General features: G+C 39.8%; 1 protein-coding gene across 1 annotated transcript in view; it reads left to right on the top strand.

The window, feature by feature from the left end:
* Positions 1–17,718, top strand: part of Haus6 (HAUS augmin like complex subunit 6) — a 36,803-nt gene that overhangs the window by 7,068 nt on the left and 12,017 nt on the right. Inside the window, 9 exon segments of the mRNA XM_059254506.1 lie at positions 2,864–2,884; positions 2,887–3,007; positions 4,132–4,197; positions 4,672–4,720; positions 6,104–6,274; positions 9,318–9,511; positions 10,375–10,501; positions 11,577–11,679; positions 16,706–16,787. Of these exon segments, the coding sequence (XP_059110489.1) occupies positions 2,864–2,884; positions 2,887–3,007; positions 4,132–4,197; positions 4,672–4,720; positions 6,104–6,274; positions 9,318–9,511; positions 10,375–10,501; positions 11,577–11,679; positions 16,706–16,787 (934 nt within the window).

The raw sequence follows: 17,718 nt of genomic DNA, 5'->3' as shown, positions 1-17,718 counted from the left end.
CCACATGATTTTGTTTTTTTTTTCAACCCTTTAGAAATACAGAAACTGCCAGCATGGTGGCACATGCGTATAGGAAGTATAGCACTAGGAAGTTGAACCTGTGCTATATAGCAAGTTCTAGGCAAACATACATTACCTAATGAGAACATGCCCTTTAAAAAAATTGTAGAAATCCATTCTTACCTTGCTTGGCTTAGAAATAGCTACTGAGACAAATCAGGCATCTAATCCAGTGTGGTGACTGTTGTTAGAAGTTTAGTTCCGTTACTGGCATTGGTTGATAATTTTTATTTCAATTTTTTTTAATTCACTGGTTTATAAAAATCAAATAAATAAATTCTTAGAGCTAATAAAAATGAATAGTATTTGTAGTTTTTTAAAACTATGGTACTGTTTTATTTTTGCTCATAAAATATGGACAGGTATGAGGCAGAAGTGTTGAAGTACTGAATCCTGCCTGTCTTCTGGTTTCCTGATGTAACTCGATCGTGAATAGTCATTTAGTATATGCTATTAAAAATCAGAATATGAAAACTTACCCCTGTTCTTTAGCTTTGTTTGGTTCTCGTTCTCTCTCTCCTCTCTCTCTCTCTCTCTCTCTCTCTCTCTCTCTTTCTCTCTCTTTGTTTTTTTTGAGACAGGACCTCTCTACTTTGGCTGTCTTGGAACTCATTACATAGATCAGGCTAGCCTCAAACTCAGAGATCCCTGCCTCTGCCTCTGGAGTGCTGGGATTAAAAGTGCGTGACCCCGCCTGGCAGTTTTGATGTTTTCATTGTATAAGCAGCTGTGTAATTGGTAACTAAGCAGAATGTCCCTTTCTTTCTTCCCTACCTCCCTTCTTTCTCCCTCTTTACCTTCCCTTCCTTTTCTAGCCTCAGTCTCCCTAGGACAGACATGAGCCGCTTTGACCAGCAATTTCTTTTGTTAAAAAAAAAAAAAAAAAAATTAATCCAGGCTGGAGAGATGGCTCAGCTGTTAAAGGCTAGGCTCACAACCCAAAATATAAAGACAACCATATACACTTGGACAAGCGGGCACACACACACACACACATACTCACACACACTTAAATAATGAATAGATCTAGGAATGGTGATTCATGCCTATAATCTAAGTTCTGGAGGCTGAGGCAGAGGAATCTCAAGTTGAGGGCCAACTTAGGCTTCATAATGAGTTTAGGCCTTCTTCCTGGTTACATAGGAGACCAAGTCTGGTATGGTAATACATGCTTATAGTTCTAACACTTGGGAGGCTGAGTCAGGAAGATTACTAGTAATTGGGGCTACAATGTAAATTCCAGGCTAGCTAGGGCTCATAGCGAGACTGTCTAAAAAACACTACCTAAACTAAATAAAAAAATGAACGAAACTCATAAATGTGTCTATAGCCTTGGTTTTGGATCTTTTTTCCGCTTGGCGATCATTGGGTGTCAGTTGATAGACCTTTCTTCTTTCTTTTTAGAACTGCTTTTTTATTAAAGTGAACAAATCACCCTAATTTGTTTACCCAGCCTACAGATGAGAAACATTTGGTTAAACTGTATAAGAAAAATGCTACAACCCAAACTATGTGTATGCATTTAACTGCTTTTCTTTTTTTCCTTTTTTTTTTTTTTTTTCATTTTCGAGACAGGGTTTCTTTTTTTTAACAGTCCTGACTCCTAGAACTCGATTTGTACACAGGCTGGCCTCAAACTCACTGAGATCTGCCTACCTCTGCCTCTCAAGTCAAGTGCTGGGATTAAAGGCGTGCACCACCACTTTGCGGTTTACCTGCTCTTTCTAGGCATGTTTTCAAACATCTGTGATCATGCTTTATAAATACTTACATATTTTTAATTTAATGCAACATTAACATTGTGTCAATTTTTCTGTAAATAGATGATTTATGTAATCCAAGCTATTTTATATAACATATGTATATTTGGATTTTTCGTTGCCTTCTGGAGTAACCCTGGCTGGCTCTGTTCTCCTCTGTGGCCAAGGCTGACCTTGATATTCTGATCTTCCTGTCTATACCTCCAAACTCCTGGGATCATAGGTGTGCACCACCATGCCTAGCTAAGTATTTGGATTTTTAATAAGAATTTATTTTGTATTTGGGTTTTTTGAACATAATTTGAAAGTAATTTTAGTGAGAGTTTCAATGTCTAGGTGACTTCTGAATTCAGTGAACTCGTTTTCTTCAAGTAATAAGACATTGTGGAGGTTTCTGTGCAGCATGCTGGGATGTGGATACGTTTTTTTGTTTGTTTGTTTGTTGTTTTTTCCAGACAGGGTTTCTCTGTATAACAGTCCTGGCTGCCCTGGAACTCATGTTGTAGACCAGGCTGGCCTCGAACTCACAGAGATCCACTTGCCTCTGCCTCTTTAGTGCTGGGGATTAAAGGTGTGTGTCACCACCACCCAGCTAGGGTAAGTATGTCCGTGTCCCCCCCCCCCCCCCCCCCCCCCCCCAGATAGGTTTTCTCTGGGTAGCTTTGGAGCCTGTCCTGGATCTCGCTCTGTAGACCAGGCTGGCCTCGAACTCACAGCGATTGGCTCTGCCTCCTGAGTGCTGGGATTAAAGTGTGTGCCACCACTGCCTGGCCTAGGGTAAGTTGTTTTAAGTGCAGTGTGGAGACCCTGCCTGGGAGAATATCCTTATCTTTATCATTGATCTGTCTTTACAGTAGGATTTACAGATAAATACCTGACCTCTGATATGTTTGTATTAGTTCTTCATTGATCATCAGTAACAAAGTGAAGAGTTGCTTAAAAAATGGCACAGGCTTTATTTTATTTTATTTTATTTTCCTCCTATTTGTCTTACTGGAAAGATGAGCTCATGGTGATGCTGTCTGATCTTGTCTTCCGTATAGATTCTCAACGTTTTGCAGAAACATTAATGTAAAGTCACAAGATATGCATAAGTGCATTGCCAGAAGCCATGTAGCACGTAACAGATTTTTACAAATTTTGCAAAGAGAACATTATGTTACCCAGAAATACCAGGAAAATGCACAGTAAGTAATATTTTAAAGTTAGAAAATAGTTTTCTGGGGGTTGGGGATTTAGCTCAGTGGTTCTGGGTTCGGTCCTCAGCTCCTAAAAAAAGAAAAAGAAAAGAAAAAAAAAAAGAAAATAGTTTTCTTTTCAAATAAATACCAATATACACAAGCCTAGAAATAATCTATGCCTACTTCAAATTCTTGGCTATTAATATTGCATTTTAATTATACAGTTTTTAAAATTTTTTTTTAATGTGTTTGGGTGCTTTGCCTGCACATGTCTGTACATCACAGGTACCTGGTGCTCCCAGAGGCCAGAAGAGGTTGTTTGTTCTCCTTGGAAATGGAGTTAGAGACAGTTGTGAGCCACCATGTGGGTCCTAGGAATTGAACCAGAGTCCGTGAAGGCAGCAAGTGCTCTCAATTGCTTAGCCATCTCTTTGGTCCTGGAGTTGTAATTTTGAGTTCTAATTGTGCTATTCATTCTGTAAACTTTTCCATGTTTCCGTTATGTATTTAATGTTTATTTCATAGTTTGAATAGATATTTTATACCTCTCAACAAGTACTCCATATTAGTCATTCTATAGTAGACCACCGTATTTATTTGTTTGTTTATCTGTTTATTTGAGAGGGTATCACCATGAAGTCCTGGTTGACTTGGACCTTGCCATGTAGACCAGGCTGGCACTGAACTGTGTTCCTCTTCTACATCCGGAGGATTAGATTACAGGCATGTGGCACACTCCAGTTTATAGTATTTATATATGTTTATCTGCTCAACAAATCTTTTTTTTCTGTGTGCACTGGTGTCAGAGCATGAAATGAGACAGGCAAGACTGTCACAGAATAGTTTGTCTCTTTACTTTTACATGTAAAAATAAACATGTCTGTGTGTACACTCCATATTGTACAAGTGGAAGTCAGAGGACAGCTTTTGAAATTTGAGTCTCACCTCTGCTGTATGTTCTGGGGATCGAACTCAGGATGTCAGGCTTGGAGGCAAGTGCTTTTCCCTGTTGAATCATCTTGCCGGTCCCTTTAATTTTTACTATTAAAACATTACAAAAAGAGAAAATAAACAAGTGGGCCATACCAGTTCATTATAATGGAAATGCTGTTTTCTGTTTTTTCTTGCAGTCTGTGTGTTAAGCAAGTACGAAATTTGAGATCGGAATGCATGGTCCTACAAAACCAAATTAAAAGGCAAGTGACTTTTAGAGCTGGAATTTACCTCACGCAAAGTTTAGATCTTGAATTTTACGAGTGATGAAACTACTGAAAATAGAAACAGAATCATCTGCCGTTAGCTAGTTGATGCTAGGACTAGAGCATGTTTTTTCTCACTTTTAATAAAGTTCTTAGAAATTATTTTTGCTTTGAGGTTGAGTTCTTTTTGTTTTTGTTTTTGAGATAGAATCTCATAATGTTTGTAGCCTTGTCTGGTCTGGGACTTTATATAGATCAGGCTAGCCTTGAACTCAGAGATCTGTCTGCCTCTGCCTGCTGAGCATTAGGGTTAAAGGTATGCACCACAGCACCCAGCTGAGAGCTTCATTATCATCATCATCATCATCATCAAAATGCCTGTTTGTAGTTTTGCAGACCAATTGGTTTCTTGGATGTAAAATTACCGTGTGAATTTTTTATGACTAATTCAGTTGTTTAATTTTTTATTAGACTGGACCCCTGTGATGACCAGAGTAATATACAAGAGAAAATTCAAAAGGTGAGATACATTTTTTTAAATAGCAGAGGGTCTGTTCATTGTGAAAGTCTATAGGGTATTAATGGTAGCATTTTTCTAGATCAGTATATTTCAGAAACATGACAATATAATTCCAAGTGAGAAGCAGTGACAAAGAACATACATATATAAAACAACTTTAGTTTTGTTTAAAAATGTAATTTATCTGTGAGTTCGAGGCCAACCTGGTCTACAAAGCGAGTTCCAGGAAAGGTGCAAAGCTACACAGAGAAACCCTGTCTCAAAAAACCTTTAAAAAAAAATGTAATTTATGTATGTATATACCCACACATGGGAGATAACAAAGTGTTAATAGTAGGGCATTGGTAGAAAGGTTGTGTTTTCTAAATTTTCTAAGTTTTCTATAATGAATCTTTAGCATATGAAGGCAAAATGTTACTTTAAAAAACATGAGAAAGATCAGGAGAGATGGCTCAGAGGTTAAGAGCACTGCTCTTCTGGAGGACCCAGGTTCAGTTTCTAGCACCTATAGACCCCCTCCTAATCACCCTTAACTCCAGTCCCAGGAGACTGGATGTCCTTTTTTGGCCTTAGCTAGCAGTGGGTGAATCTGGTACACAAACATACGTGCAGGCAAAACACTCAGACACGTCGTCATCATCCTCCTCCTCCTCATCATCGACAAATGTTAAAAAAAAAGGAAAATTATTATTTAAAAAAAGACCTCATTGCTTTCAAAGGAAACTAAGTTCGTATGTTTACACTTGCTTAACTTCACTGTGAAAAGGCTGTGACTGTTTCTCACTTGCTTCTGTGAGTGTTTTCTGACTGACTCCTGCTTATTTACTTTATCTTGCATTTCTTTTCTTTTTTTTTGAGATAGGGTCTGGACACATAGCTGTCCTGGAAGTCAGTATTTAGATCTGACTGGCCTAGATCTCATAGAGATCCTTCTGCCTCTCCCTCCTGAGTGCCTTAAAAGGCACGTGCAACCTCAACCCCAGCATTTGTTTTCTTCATTTTTGAGCTTGCCATATGGAATACAATTCTTGAATGGTAATATAAAGATTTCTTAAATTTGTTGAAAATTATATAAGCTATATTTTCCGTAGGAAATTCTTCAGGTCAGCTGTGGTGGCACAAGTCTTTAATTGTAGCACTAGAGGCAGACTGCTCTCCGAGTTGGAGGCTAGTGTGGTCTAAGCCAGTTCTTTGCCAGCCAAGATTATGTAGTGAGACCCTGTCTCAAATCTTTTCTTCCCAAGACGGGGCGGGGGGGATCAAGAAAAAAAATTTTTTCAAACCCCTTTGGAGATAATATCAGTACTTTAAACAGTTAGATTGCAGTCACTTAGAGTACATATATGTTATGTGTGGATTTTATATTTTGTTTTGTTTTCAAAGGTTCGGTCTTTGTGGACTTCTGTGAATGAGATTCCTGTGTTTTTGGAAAAGGAGAAAGAAGTTGTTAGTTCAGTCTTTAGTCATGTTAACCAGTGTGCTTTGGATGGAACTAATGTTGCTGTTAATATTCCAAGGCTCTTACTTGACAGAATCGAGGAGCAGATATGTCAGGTAAGCTTTGCTGTTAAGGAAATGTGTTAAAACAGGGTTACTGCTTCTTACACTTCCTGTCAACTCAGTGATTTCTCCTGCTGCCAGCATTTGTGTTCTTTATTGTCTCTAGTGAGGCTGTCATGGGGTCCTGTCAAAGGTGTGTGCGTTTGCATCCATTTACTTTTGTTCTCCTTTGTACAGTTTTGTGTAGTATAGAGAACTTAAGATGGCATAGTTTGAAGATAGTACTGTTTTGGTTCTTTACACTTTATATTTGTGTGTGTGTGTGTGTGTGTGTGTGTGTGTGTGTATGTATATACATGTATGAATGCACACATGCCATGGTGTGTATTTGGAGGTCAGAGGACAATTTATGGGAGTCTATTCTTTTCTTCATGTTTGTCCTGGGGTCGAACTCAGGCTTTGTGGCAAGTGTCTTTATCCACTGAGCCATTTAACTCCCTCTGAATTAGTTTATAAATTTCCCCCTTGCTCAGCCTCCTCAGCTGGGATTGTGGGCCCCATCAAGCCCAGCTTTCCTTGTGTCTCTTTGTCCTTGTTTTTAAGACAGGATCTGCTATGTAGCTCTGGCAGGCTTGGAACTGGATTTGTAGACCGGGTCTGCCCCTGTCTTCCAAGTGCTAGGATTAAAGGTGCGCACCGCCATGCTTGGCTTCCAGATGGCATTTTATAAATTCTGTATGCTCTGGCTTTTTCTTTTTTCTCTTAAACTCATCTCTGTGTTTAACCAGAATGTGACTTGGGAACTCTGTTTTCATTCACAAGCTTTGCTGAGTTTCTTTACAAGCCTTAGAAGAATTTTGTTCTTCAGTACTTTGGAAAACAAGCCATGGGAGAGATTACACCCAAATTGCTTCCCTTCCCTTATCTGTTTTCCTGTGGATTTTCACACTGCTGGTCCCCTCCCCCATCTAAATTCTAAGAGGGAGGGCAGGTTCCTTATTGTTTTTGTGGGTTTTTTTTGTTGTTGTTTTGAGATAGAGTCTCTATGTAGTCCTGCCTATCCTCGAACTTGCTTTGTAGACCATTCTAGCCTCGAACTCATAGAGATCTGCCTGCCTTCTGAGTGCTGGAATTAAAGATAAACACTATCATGCCTGGCCCTCCCCATATATGTATATATTTTGTGCCCAGTTTTCTTTCTGTCACTGTTATTTACCTACATTTTTTTAACAGTGCCATGGCTTCAACAGCTTCCTTCCTAGCAATAATTTTATTTTTGTTTTTTTCCAAACAGGGTCTCATTGTGTGTTTCTGACTGGCCTGGAACTAGCATTGTAGACCAGGTTGGCCTTGAATATATGAACTCAGAGAGATCCACTTACCTCTGCTTCCTGAATGCTAGGAATAAAGATATGTAGCGCAACATCTGGTCCCTATATGATATTACTAAACTGATATTTCTAGTCTTTCTTCTTTAGCCAAAACACCACCTACTATCTGTGTATTTCTGTCTTCGTATGGGACATTTTAATTGTGTGGCTTACTTATTTTTTCCTTAGTAAGTACAGTTTATTTAGTACCTCTCACCTATGCAGTATTGATTGTAGTATATAGAAGTTATATAGATAAAATATTTTGTGAAGAGATTTCACTTTAGGATGCATATTTGTGCATCAAATTCATAGTATGTAACACTCAAGATGTATAAATTCAGATTCCTATAGAGTGTAGGCAGGTATCAGAAAAGACATTAATTAAGCTGAAGAATACAGATAAGGAAGGAAGTGGTGATGTCTTTAGAGAAAAATCACTATTAACTTTTTTGTTGTTTTAGTTTTTTTGAGATAGAGTCTTACTGTGTAGCTCTGGTTAGCTTAGAAGTCATACCAGGCTGGCCTTGAACTCCCAGAGATCCGCCTGCCTCTGCTTCCTGAGTGCTGGGATTAAAGGCTTGTAACACCATGCCTGGCTTCCACCTTGATTTTGGAGACAGGGTCTCACACTGGAACCAGAGCTCACTGATTAGGGTGGGGGTGGCTGGCCAGTGAGTTCTAGGGATGCTCCTGTCTTCATTTGGCCAGTGCTGGGTTTACAAGTAGCTGCCACCATACCCACTTTTTCTCTGGGAAAGGGGGCCTCATGCTTGGATGGCAAATACTATGAGGACTGAGTTCTCTCTGTAGCCCCGTGATTTGTTTCTTTTCTTCCTCTTGTGTATGTGCGTGCACTTCTGTGTGTGCGTGGGTGTTCTCAGGTACAGGAGCACGTGGAGGCCGGAGGACAGTTCAGGTGTCTTGTCTTGTTTTCCAGGTGCTAATCCACCTTTTTCTTTTGAGACAGGTTCTCTTAGTGACCTGCAACTCACCAAGTAAGCTAGGCTGGATGGCACTTGCAACTTTTGTTAAAAAATAAATTTGTCACTTGGAAGGCAGAGATAGGCAGATCTCTTTAGTGCAAGGCCAGCCTAGTTGACATAGTAAGTTCTAGCCCAGCTGGGCTACTTAGTAAGAACCTGTTTCAAAGAAAAAAAGAAATTGTGATCTTTTTTGCAAATCTGCTTTTTCTCTTTAGGCTTAAAAAAAAAGAATCATTTGTTTTACTTTTTATGGGAATGAGTGTTTGCCTCTGGTGGGAGTGTGTGGTGTGTGTGTGTGTGTGTGTGTGTGTGTGTGTGTGTGTGTGTACACACTGCATGTACACTTGGTGCCCAAAAATGCCAGAAGAGGGAGGCATCTGGTTTCCCAGGACAAACATGAAGGAGAGACAGTTGTAAGGTGCCATGTGGGTGCTGGGAACTGAACTCAGTCCTGCTAGAGCACCAAGTGCTCTTAACTGCTGAGCCGTCTCTCCAGCCCCTCTATTTATTTTTCTTTCCATCTATTTGTATTTATTTTCTTTTAGCTTTTTGCATAATAGAAAAAGGATGTGTGAATTCTTTGATAGTTTTCATTGGATTGAAATTATATAGTTTTATGTTTGGTGGTAATTGATTTATTTCTTAAACTAATGTTATAATAGTGAAAAGCATAAGTATGTGACAGTTTATTACCATAAGAACCTACAGATTTTGCTTTTTTTTCTCCTTCTGAATCTTTAGTTGCAGATGGGAAATGTTTATGAGGCTGGAAAATTGAACCTTTTAACAATTATTCAGTTGTTAAATGAAGTCTTGAAAGTAATGAAATATGAACATTGTAAGGCTGGCCAAGCAAGATTGACAATAGACCTTCAGTACCTTGAAAAAGAAACCAAATTTCAGAGGGAAAGATTATCAGATATGAAACATATGAGGTATACAGAACGATCTTTTGTTATTTTACTATCGGGTGGATAGGGTGGTTTTCCCAGCAGAAGTTGTATATAATTCTTCAGCTTTGGCAAATAAGTTAAGAAATACTGGTATTTAAGAGTCTTATATGGAATGAATTTCCAGAGAGACATGTGAGATAACAGGACAAGTAATATAGTTTTTATCTTTTTTTGGAATAAATTATTTGCCTTATGATAATTCTTTTTGTTTTTGAGACAGAGTCTCACTTTGTAGGCCTGGCTGGCTAGAACTCAACTATGTAGAACAGGTTAACCTTGAACTCATACATGGCGGTACACACCTGTAATCCTAGTAGTTGGGAGGTTGAGGCACAAGGATTGTGAGTTTGGGGCCAACCTGCTCTATATAGTGAGATTCCCCTGAAAACTGAACATGAGAAAAGATTCTCATTTGAATAGGGAGACCATGAGCTTGGGCTCCTTTTAGGAGTTAATCGAGTAGGAGTAGAATTCAGAGTGAAGACTGGGGTGAGGGGTGGGGGCTGAGGGAGACAGGGACTATGCCTTGTGGCAAAAGCTTGTAATCCCAGCACTTGGGAGGAGGGTGTGGAGTTCAAGACCATTTTCTGCTAAATATCCTAGGCCAGCTTGTACTGTATGTGACTCTGTCTCAAAAGCTTATTTTTAGAATAAACAGAGTAGTAGATGTATGATTGCTTTTTTGTTTTAAAAGGAGAAAAATTGTATTTGAAGTTTATTCAGTTCCTATGTAGTTTAATGGTTAATCTTTGTTTTATATTCTTTTCTGCCCTAATACTATTGTCTTAAACTGTGCTGTATTTTTATTTGTCCTTCAAATACAGTTATTTCTTATGATATCATAGGCATAAACTAAAAGAGAACGTCACTGCAATAAGACATTCTACTGTTGAAAAGGAAGGAAAATGGCATAAGAAGTGGGAAGGATTTCTTGGTCTGTCTCCTTTCAGTCTAGTTAAAGGCGGGGCTTCAGTAAGTACTGTAGACTTGTGTTTGGGGGAGTTTAATTTTGGCAGTTCTGTCTTTAAGTTTTAACAGTCTTTTAATTTATAATGTTACAATAACCTAGAAATTTGTGTGTATGAGTGTATTTATTGTGTTTACATTGAAGTCAGAGGTTTTTTTTTTTAATCATTGTATGTTATTGTATGTTTGAGGGCACAGGATGATTTATGGAGTCAGTTCTTTCCATCTCTTTCCCCTGTGTTCCTGGAATTCAACTCAGACTCTCAGGCTTCCCGGCAAGTGCTTTTACCTGCTGAGCTATCATTAGCTCAAGCTGTTTTGTGTGAGATAGTTTCATGTAGTGCAGGTTAGCCTTCAACTTGCTGTGTAGCTGTTGATGAAAATGACCTGCTTGATCCTCCTGCATCTGCTCCCAAATGCTAGAATTATAAGCCTGCATCACCATGCTTGGCTCTGGGTTTTCAGACACAGGTACCTGTTGTGTAGATATGTATCCCAGGCTGATCTGGAACATATGGAGCCTAAGCTGTCTACATACTAGACAGCTGCTGCTATGCAGTTCAAATGTTTTAATTAATTTCTATAAATTTCCTAAATATATAATAGTTTTTCATCAAGCTACTATCATTTATAGTTACTCATTTTAAAATCAGAGGGTTAAAAATATTATTAAATAAAATTTGAAACTTTTTTTTATACAAATATTATATTCTTTGATTTAAAAAAAAAAATGTTTGCAGGGCCGGGAGAGATGGCTCATCAGTTAAGCCCACTGGCTGCTCTTGCAGAGGACCCAGATTTGAGTCCTAGCACCCACTTGGTGGCTCATAACCAGCTAAAACTCCTATCTTAGGATATCTGATTCCCTCTTCTGGCCTCCGTGGGCACCAGGCACATAGATAGTGCATGTACATGTAGGCAAATCGTCCATACACATAACAATAAAGAAATACAATAGTCACAGGATAAATGTTTGGTAATTCATTGTTAGGGGAAACAATCCATTCATAGATGAACTTAGCTTTGTCATTGTAGTTGTTTGTGAGTATTTACTTTATTATTATGAATTCTGTATTTTAAGGCTGTGGATCTTTTGCCTCCCATGTCTCCCCTTTCGTTTGATCCTGTGTCAGAGGAAGTATATGCAAAGAGTGTACTTTTAAAGTATCCTGCTTCACTTCCAGGTTGGTAAGCTCCCCGTAGTCCCTTTTAAAGAAAGTAAATTGTAAAACATTGACTGACTTAGAATGTACTGTGTGGACCAGGCTGGCCTAGAACTTGGAGCTGTCCTCCTGCCTCTGTCCTGAGTGCAGGGAGTACAAGTGTGCACTTGGTTTATTTCTCACTGTATATAATAGTACAACTAGTTTCTCTCTTTTTACCATGTAAGACCCTAGGAGCAAACTCAGATAATCAGGCTTGGTGGTAAAGTGCCTTTACCACTGAGCCATCTTGCCTGCTCTTCAGTTATTTTTACTGTGAAATGTATATAGCATAAAATTTTGGTGCCGGGCGGTGGTGGCGTACGCCTTTAATCCCAGCACTCGGGAGGCAGAGGCAGGTGGATCTTTGTGAGTTTGAGGCCAGCCTGGTCTACAGAGAGAGATCCAGGAAAGGCGCAAAGCTACACAGAGAAACCTTGTCTCGAAAAACCAAAAAAAAAAAAAAAAAAAAAAATTTGGTGACAAAAATGTCATGAAAAATGGATAGAACCCTATCATTTGCAAAACATGAATGCTTGAGCCTATCTGAGGGTTGGGATTAAAGATGTGAGACAGCAAACCTGGCATTTACTCAGTACTGAATGCTGTGACATCATCTCAGACTTGGATGGTAAAGTCTGGTTTCCTGCCTTCTGTTCTCTCTGACATATTGACCGTCTGTCTCATTGTCATTCATTTGTACAGTTAAGTTATAATTTCTGGTTGCTTATAGGACTTTTCATAGTATGCAGGTTTGTTGGGACATGCCTAAATGTAGGTTTGTTTTATCTGTTTGGGTTGTGTATGTGTGTTTTCCAGCAGCTCATTATTTTCCAAGTTCGAGAATTTGTTTTCCTATGTCTTTTCTAATATCGCATGTCTTTAATTTTTAAACATTTTATATATGTGTGTTTGTGTGTGTGCAAACATGTGTATAAGGGTGCCCATGGAGGACAGAAGAGGTGTCGAATACTCCAGAGCTAGAGTTAAGACATTTTTGAGCTGCCTCATGTGGGTACTGGGAGCCAAACTCTGGTCCTGTAAGAGCAATAAGCTGTAGTTGGACTTTTTTTAGTTGGGACTGGACCATTGGCTCCCCAATAATGACACAGAGACTTATTATTGTGAAAGCCTGGCCAATAGCACTAGTTCTCATACTCAAATTAACCCATTTCTATTTATCTGTGTGCTGCCACATGCCTCGTGGCTGTTACCTCTCCTACATGTCTTGTTTGTTCTCTGTCTCTCTACATCCCTGCCCTTCTTCATAGCATCCTCTGTGCCTGGAAATCCTGCCTAGCTATTGGCTGTTCTGCTTTTTTTTTTTTTTTTTTTTTTTTTTTTAAAGATTTTATTTATTTATTTATTATGTATACAGTGTTCTGCCTGCATGTATGCCTGCAGGCCAGAAGAGGGCACCAGATCTCATTACAGATGGTTGTGAGCCACCATGTGGTTGCTGGGAATTGAACTCAGGACCTCTGGAAGAGCAGTCAGTGCTCTTAACCTCTGAGCCATCTCTCCAGCCCCCTGGCTGTTCTGCTTTTTATTAGACCAATCAGAGTGACAAATCTTTACACAGCGTAATCAAATGTCTTGCAGCAATAAGCACTTTTAACTGCTGAGCCATCTCTGTCTTCATCTTTCATTTTTAAATCCTTTCCTTCTGGAACTCTGTCTTAGTTAGGGTTTCTGTTGCTGTAAAGAGGCACCATGACCATGGCAACTCTTATAAAGGAAACAGTTAATGGGGTGGCTTGCAGTTTCAGAGGTTTAGTCCATTATTATAGTGGGACATGGAGGCATGCAGGCAGACATGGTGATGGAGCTGAGAGTCCTGCATCTCTAGCAGCAGACAACAGGAAGTGGTCTGAGACACTGGGTGTAGCTTGAGTATATATAAAATCTCAAAGCCCTTCTCCACAGTGACACACTTCCTCCATCAGGACCATACCTATTCCAACAAAGCCACACCTCCTTATGGTGCCACTCCCTTTGGGGGTCATTTTCTTTCAAACCACAGAAAAATCCTGTTAGGATTCTGTTTTGTCATTGTTGTTACTCATTTTATTTTAGGCAGTGTCTAACTTGCATACCAGGCCAGCCTCAAACTTGAGATTCTCGTGCCTCAGTTTCCCAAATGCTGAAATTACAGGTATGTGCCATCACTTGTGGCTAGAACATCTAATTCTGTCTTTCATCTCTGTTAAATTCTTGTTTATATATACAAATCATCATCTTCTTCTTCTTTCTTCTTTCTTCTCTCTTCTTCTTCCAGCCAGGGTTTCTTTGTGTAGTAGCCCTGGCTGTCCTGGAACTCACTCTGTAGACCAGGGTGGCCTGGAATTTACAGAGATCCACCTGCTTCTTCCTCCTGAGTGCTGGGATTAATGGTGTGCACCACCACCGCCCGGCCAGTTGTTTACTTCTTTTTTTTTTTTTTTTTTTTTTTGGTTTTTCGAGACAGGATTTCTCTGTGTAGCTTTGTGCCTCTGCTGGAACTCACTTGGTAGCCCAGGCTGGCCTTGAACTCACAGAGATCCGCCTGGCTCTGCCTCCCGAGTGCTGGGATTAAAGGCTTGCGCCACCACCGCCCGGCAGTTGTTTACTTCTTATTGCAATATTTGGTTGCTGTTTTACCTTTGGTGGGTCTCTCCACATGGAGGAGTCCATGTTGGCCTGAAACTCTCTGTAGCATAAGCTAATCTTGAGCTCAGCCTTCTTTTCTTTCTTTTTAAAAATGATTTCTTTTTATTTATGTGCATTGGTATTTTGCTTGCCTGTTTGTCCATGTGAGGGTGTCAGGAGCCCTAGAACTGGAGTTACAGTCAGTTGTGAGCTGCCATATGGTTGCTGGAAATTGAACCCAGGTTCACTGGAAGAGTAGCCAGTGCTTTTAACCACTGAGCCATTTCTCCAGTCCTGAACTCTGCTTTCTAAGTGCTGGGATTATGGGTGTGAGCCACCACCTCTTGGTTATAAACTTCTTTATTTGCCAGAAAGATGAGTTTCAGCTCTGCCTACCAGCAACAGTTGATATTTATAGTGGTGTGTAGTAATTTGTTTGTTTTTATGGTTTTCTACTAGTTTTGTGATATTTGTGTTTCTTCTCATTTGTGGAATGTTTTGTGATTCCATTATAATCAAAGGTGCAGAGGGTTTTGAAAAGGTTGAGGTGGAGCCTGGCAGTGGTGGTGCACACCTTTAATCCCAGCAGAAGCAGGGGATCTCTGAATTTGAGGCCAACCTGGTCCACAGAGTGAGTTTCAGGACAGCCAGGGCTACACAGAAACTCTGTCTTGAAAAACAAAATACTACCATAAGATGAAGGAAACATCTTTACATAGCATTTGCATTGGCTTATGTAGTGACACTTTGGTTCAATGTTCAAGTATGGAAAGACTCTTAGGTGTTAATGTGTTGAAAAAGGGGGGGGGGGCCTGGAATCTCACATCTGTAATATAGCCATGGCTTGATTTGCCAGTCTCCTTTCCTGTCATGTCTCGGTGGTGGTTATCTCCTCCTCAGTACCATAAGCCATGGCCCATGCTCTTGCAAATGAAATCTGTACCCTACCCTCTTGGTGCCTGTATGTCTTCTTTCCGCTCTTTCTCTGGGACTGGTGTATATCCTCTGCTTTCTTACATACTTCTGGCATACTACTGTAGCAGTAGAACAGAGCACTTCAGTCACCACTATCCTAGACTGACTGCTTGGTGTCAGAGTCTCTACATTCTATTTCTTTGCTGTGTTAGTGTGGTAGTGAAATAGTTGTTTAATGCTAGGATGGTGAAAAAAATGTGTAGGCTGAGTGACGTCATAAATGATCGAAATATGGTAAGTACCTTTTGTTTTTGCTTGCTTATATTAGCACATGATTTATTCACTTAAAATGAAACATGATTATATAACTGAATTTGGTGCTGATGATCAAACTCAGGGCTATGCACAACATATATCTAGCACCCCCTTTTTTTTGTTTCAAGACGGGTTTTTTTGTAGTCCAAGCTGGCCTCAGACTATAGTGGAAGCTGGCCTTGAATCCTGCCTTTACCTTCCATGTGCTGGGCTTGTAGAAGTACAGAACCATGCCTGGCCACATCATTCTTTTGTTTGTTTGTTTGTTTTTGAGACAGGGTTTCTCTGTGTAGCTTTGAAGGCTGTCCTTGATTTCGCTTTGTAGACCAGGCTGGCCTCAAACTCACAGAGATCCGCCTGGCTCTGCCTCCCGAGTACTGGGATCAAAGGCGTGCACCACCACCACCCGGCCATCATTCTTTTTATAAAAGCCTGCTACTAGGCAATCTATTACTTTTTTATTACTTTGTCTTAACAATTTGTTGGTTATTTTTCCCCCAAATATTTTGTGTATGCATGCCCCCTGCAAAGTGCATGTGGAAATCGGCATCCAACTTGTGGGAGTTAGTTTTCTCCTCATGTGGGTGTAGGGAAGCTAATTCAGTTTGTCAGGATTGGTGGCATGTGCCCTTAGCTGCTAAGCCAACTACCTTACTGGCCTTAGATAGGTTTACAAAAAAACTTTCTTGTGTGGTGGCTGTGGGTGTGTAAGTATGGGGCAGGGTCTCTTGTTGCTTTTCTATAATTCTGCAAGGCCAGTTGACCTGCAGTTCCCCAGTTTCTGTATCTCTGTCTCCTGCAGGGATCCTGGGGTTGTAGATACACTATGCCTTGGGCTCTGGGGGTTGAACCAAGTATTCAGTTTGTATGGCAAGTTGTTTTACCCACTGAGCTATCCCCTTGGCTCCTTACTCGTGTTTATAATATCCTTCTGTTTTTTTTTTTTTTTTTTTTTTTTTTTTTTTCATTTAGAAGCTATTCTAAACAATTGGGCATGAAGCTCAATGATAGAGCACCTATGTAACATTAACAAAACTTGCGTTTGAACCTTGGTTTCAGAGGGAAAGTATAGGTGTTGTACCATTTCTAGAGGTCCTTGAATATTAGCACACACGAACATAACTAAAAAATAATTTTTGCACTTCCTTAGATACACATAAAGAACATAACCAAGAAAATGGTAGCGGAAGAGAAACTGATACCCCAGGAGGTGTGTGTGATCTAGCCAACAGGTAAAGCATTTGACTTTTATGCTCACTATTGATTTGAGTCTCATCCTGAGCAGTTTAGAACTTTCTGTACTGTAGAATAGTATGTAGCTTCTTCCTCTCAACCAGACAGGGTTTTTCCTACTGCAGACCCACGTTGCAGAAGACATTCAGTACTTGCTGTGCCTGGGCATTTTTTCCTTCTATTTATTTGAATATTGGGTTATATGGGGATCATCTGAGTTTTGAAGAAAGTACAGATTTGGAAATTGCATAAGGTAAGTTTGGGAATTTTTGCCCTTTTTTTCTATGTGTGTGAACTATTTTTGAAATCACTCTTAACTATTGAATCTAAAATTTGGGGCATTTGAGGTCATCTGGTTTGGTAGGGAACTTACAGACTAGTGCTTTCCGTTGCTATGGCCGAGTCTAGTGTAGCTTCATTTGGTCCACCCTTTCCTTCTGTAGCCTGCACAGCTTGCTGCTTTCATCTGTATTATAAAAGGTTTTTTTTTTTTTTAAATTTGTATTTTATTATGTGTATGAGCGCTCTGCTTGCATGTATGTAAGTGTACTGAGTGCATGCCTTGTGCTCTTGGAGGCCAGAAGAGAGTGCCACATTCCCTGGAACTGAAGTTATGGTTGTGAGCTGCATTGTAGGTGCTGGTAACCAAACACTCTGCAAGAAGAGCAAGTGCTCTTAGAGGGCGAGGCCTTTCTCTGGCCCATGTATTGAAGGCTTTTTTCTTATTCTTTTTGTTTTTTGTTTCAGACAGGGTCTCACTGTGTAGCTCTGGCTCTCTTGGAATACAGGCTGACCTTGAACTCACAGACACCAGTCTGCCTTAGTGCTAGGATTAAAGGTGTGCATACACCACTATACCAGGCTTATACCGAAGTTTTTGATATTTTATAGAGTTAACAGTCTTAGGAAAAATATTAGAAAACATCTGAT

Source organism: Peromyscus eremicus, chromosome 2 (assembly GCF_949786415.1).
Source record: "Peromyscus eremicus chromosome 2, PerEre_H2_v1, whole genome shotgun sequence".
Classification (NCBI taxonomy): domain Eukaryota; kingdom Metazoa; phylum Chordata; class Mammalia; order Rodentia; family Cricetidae; genus Peromyscus; species Peromyscus eremicus.
The sequence above is the reverse complement of the archived record's forward strand: the minus strand, read 5'-3'. Positions and strand labels throughout refer to the sequence as shown.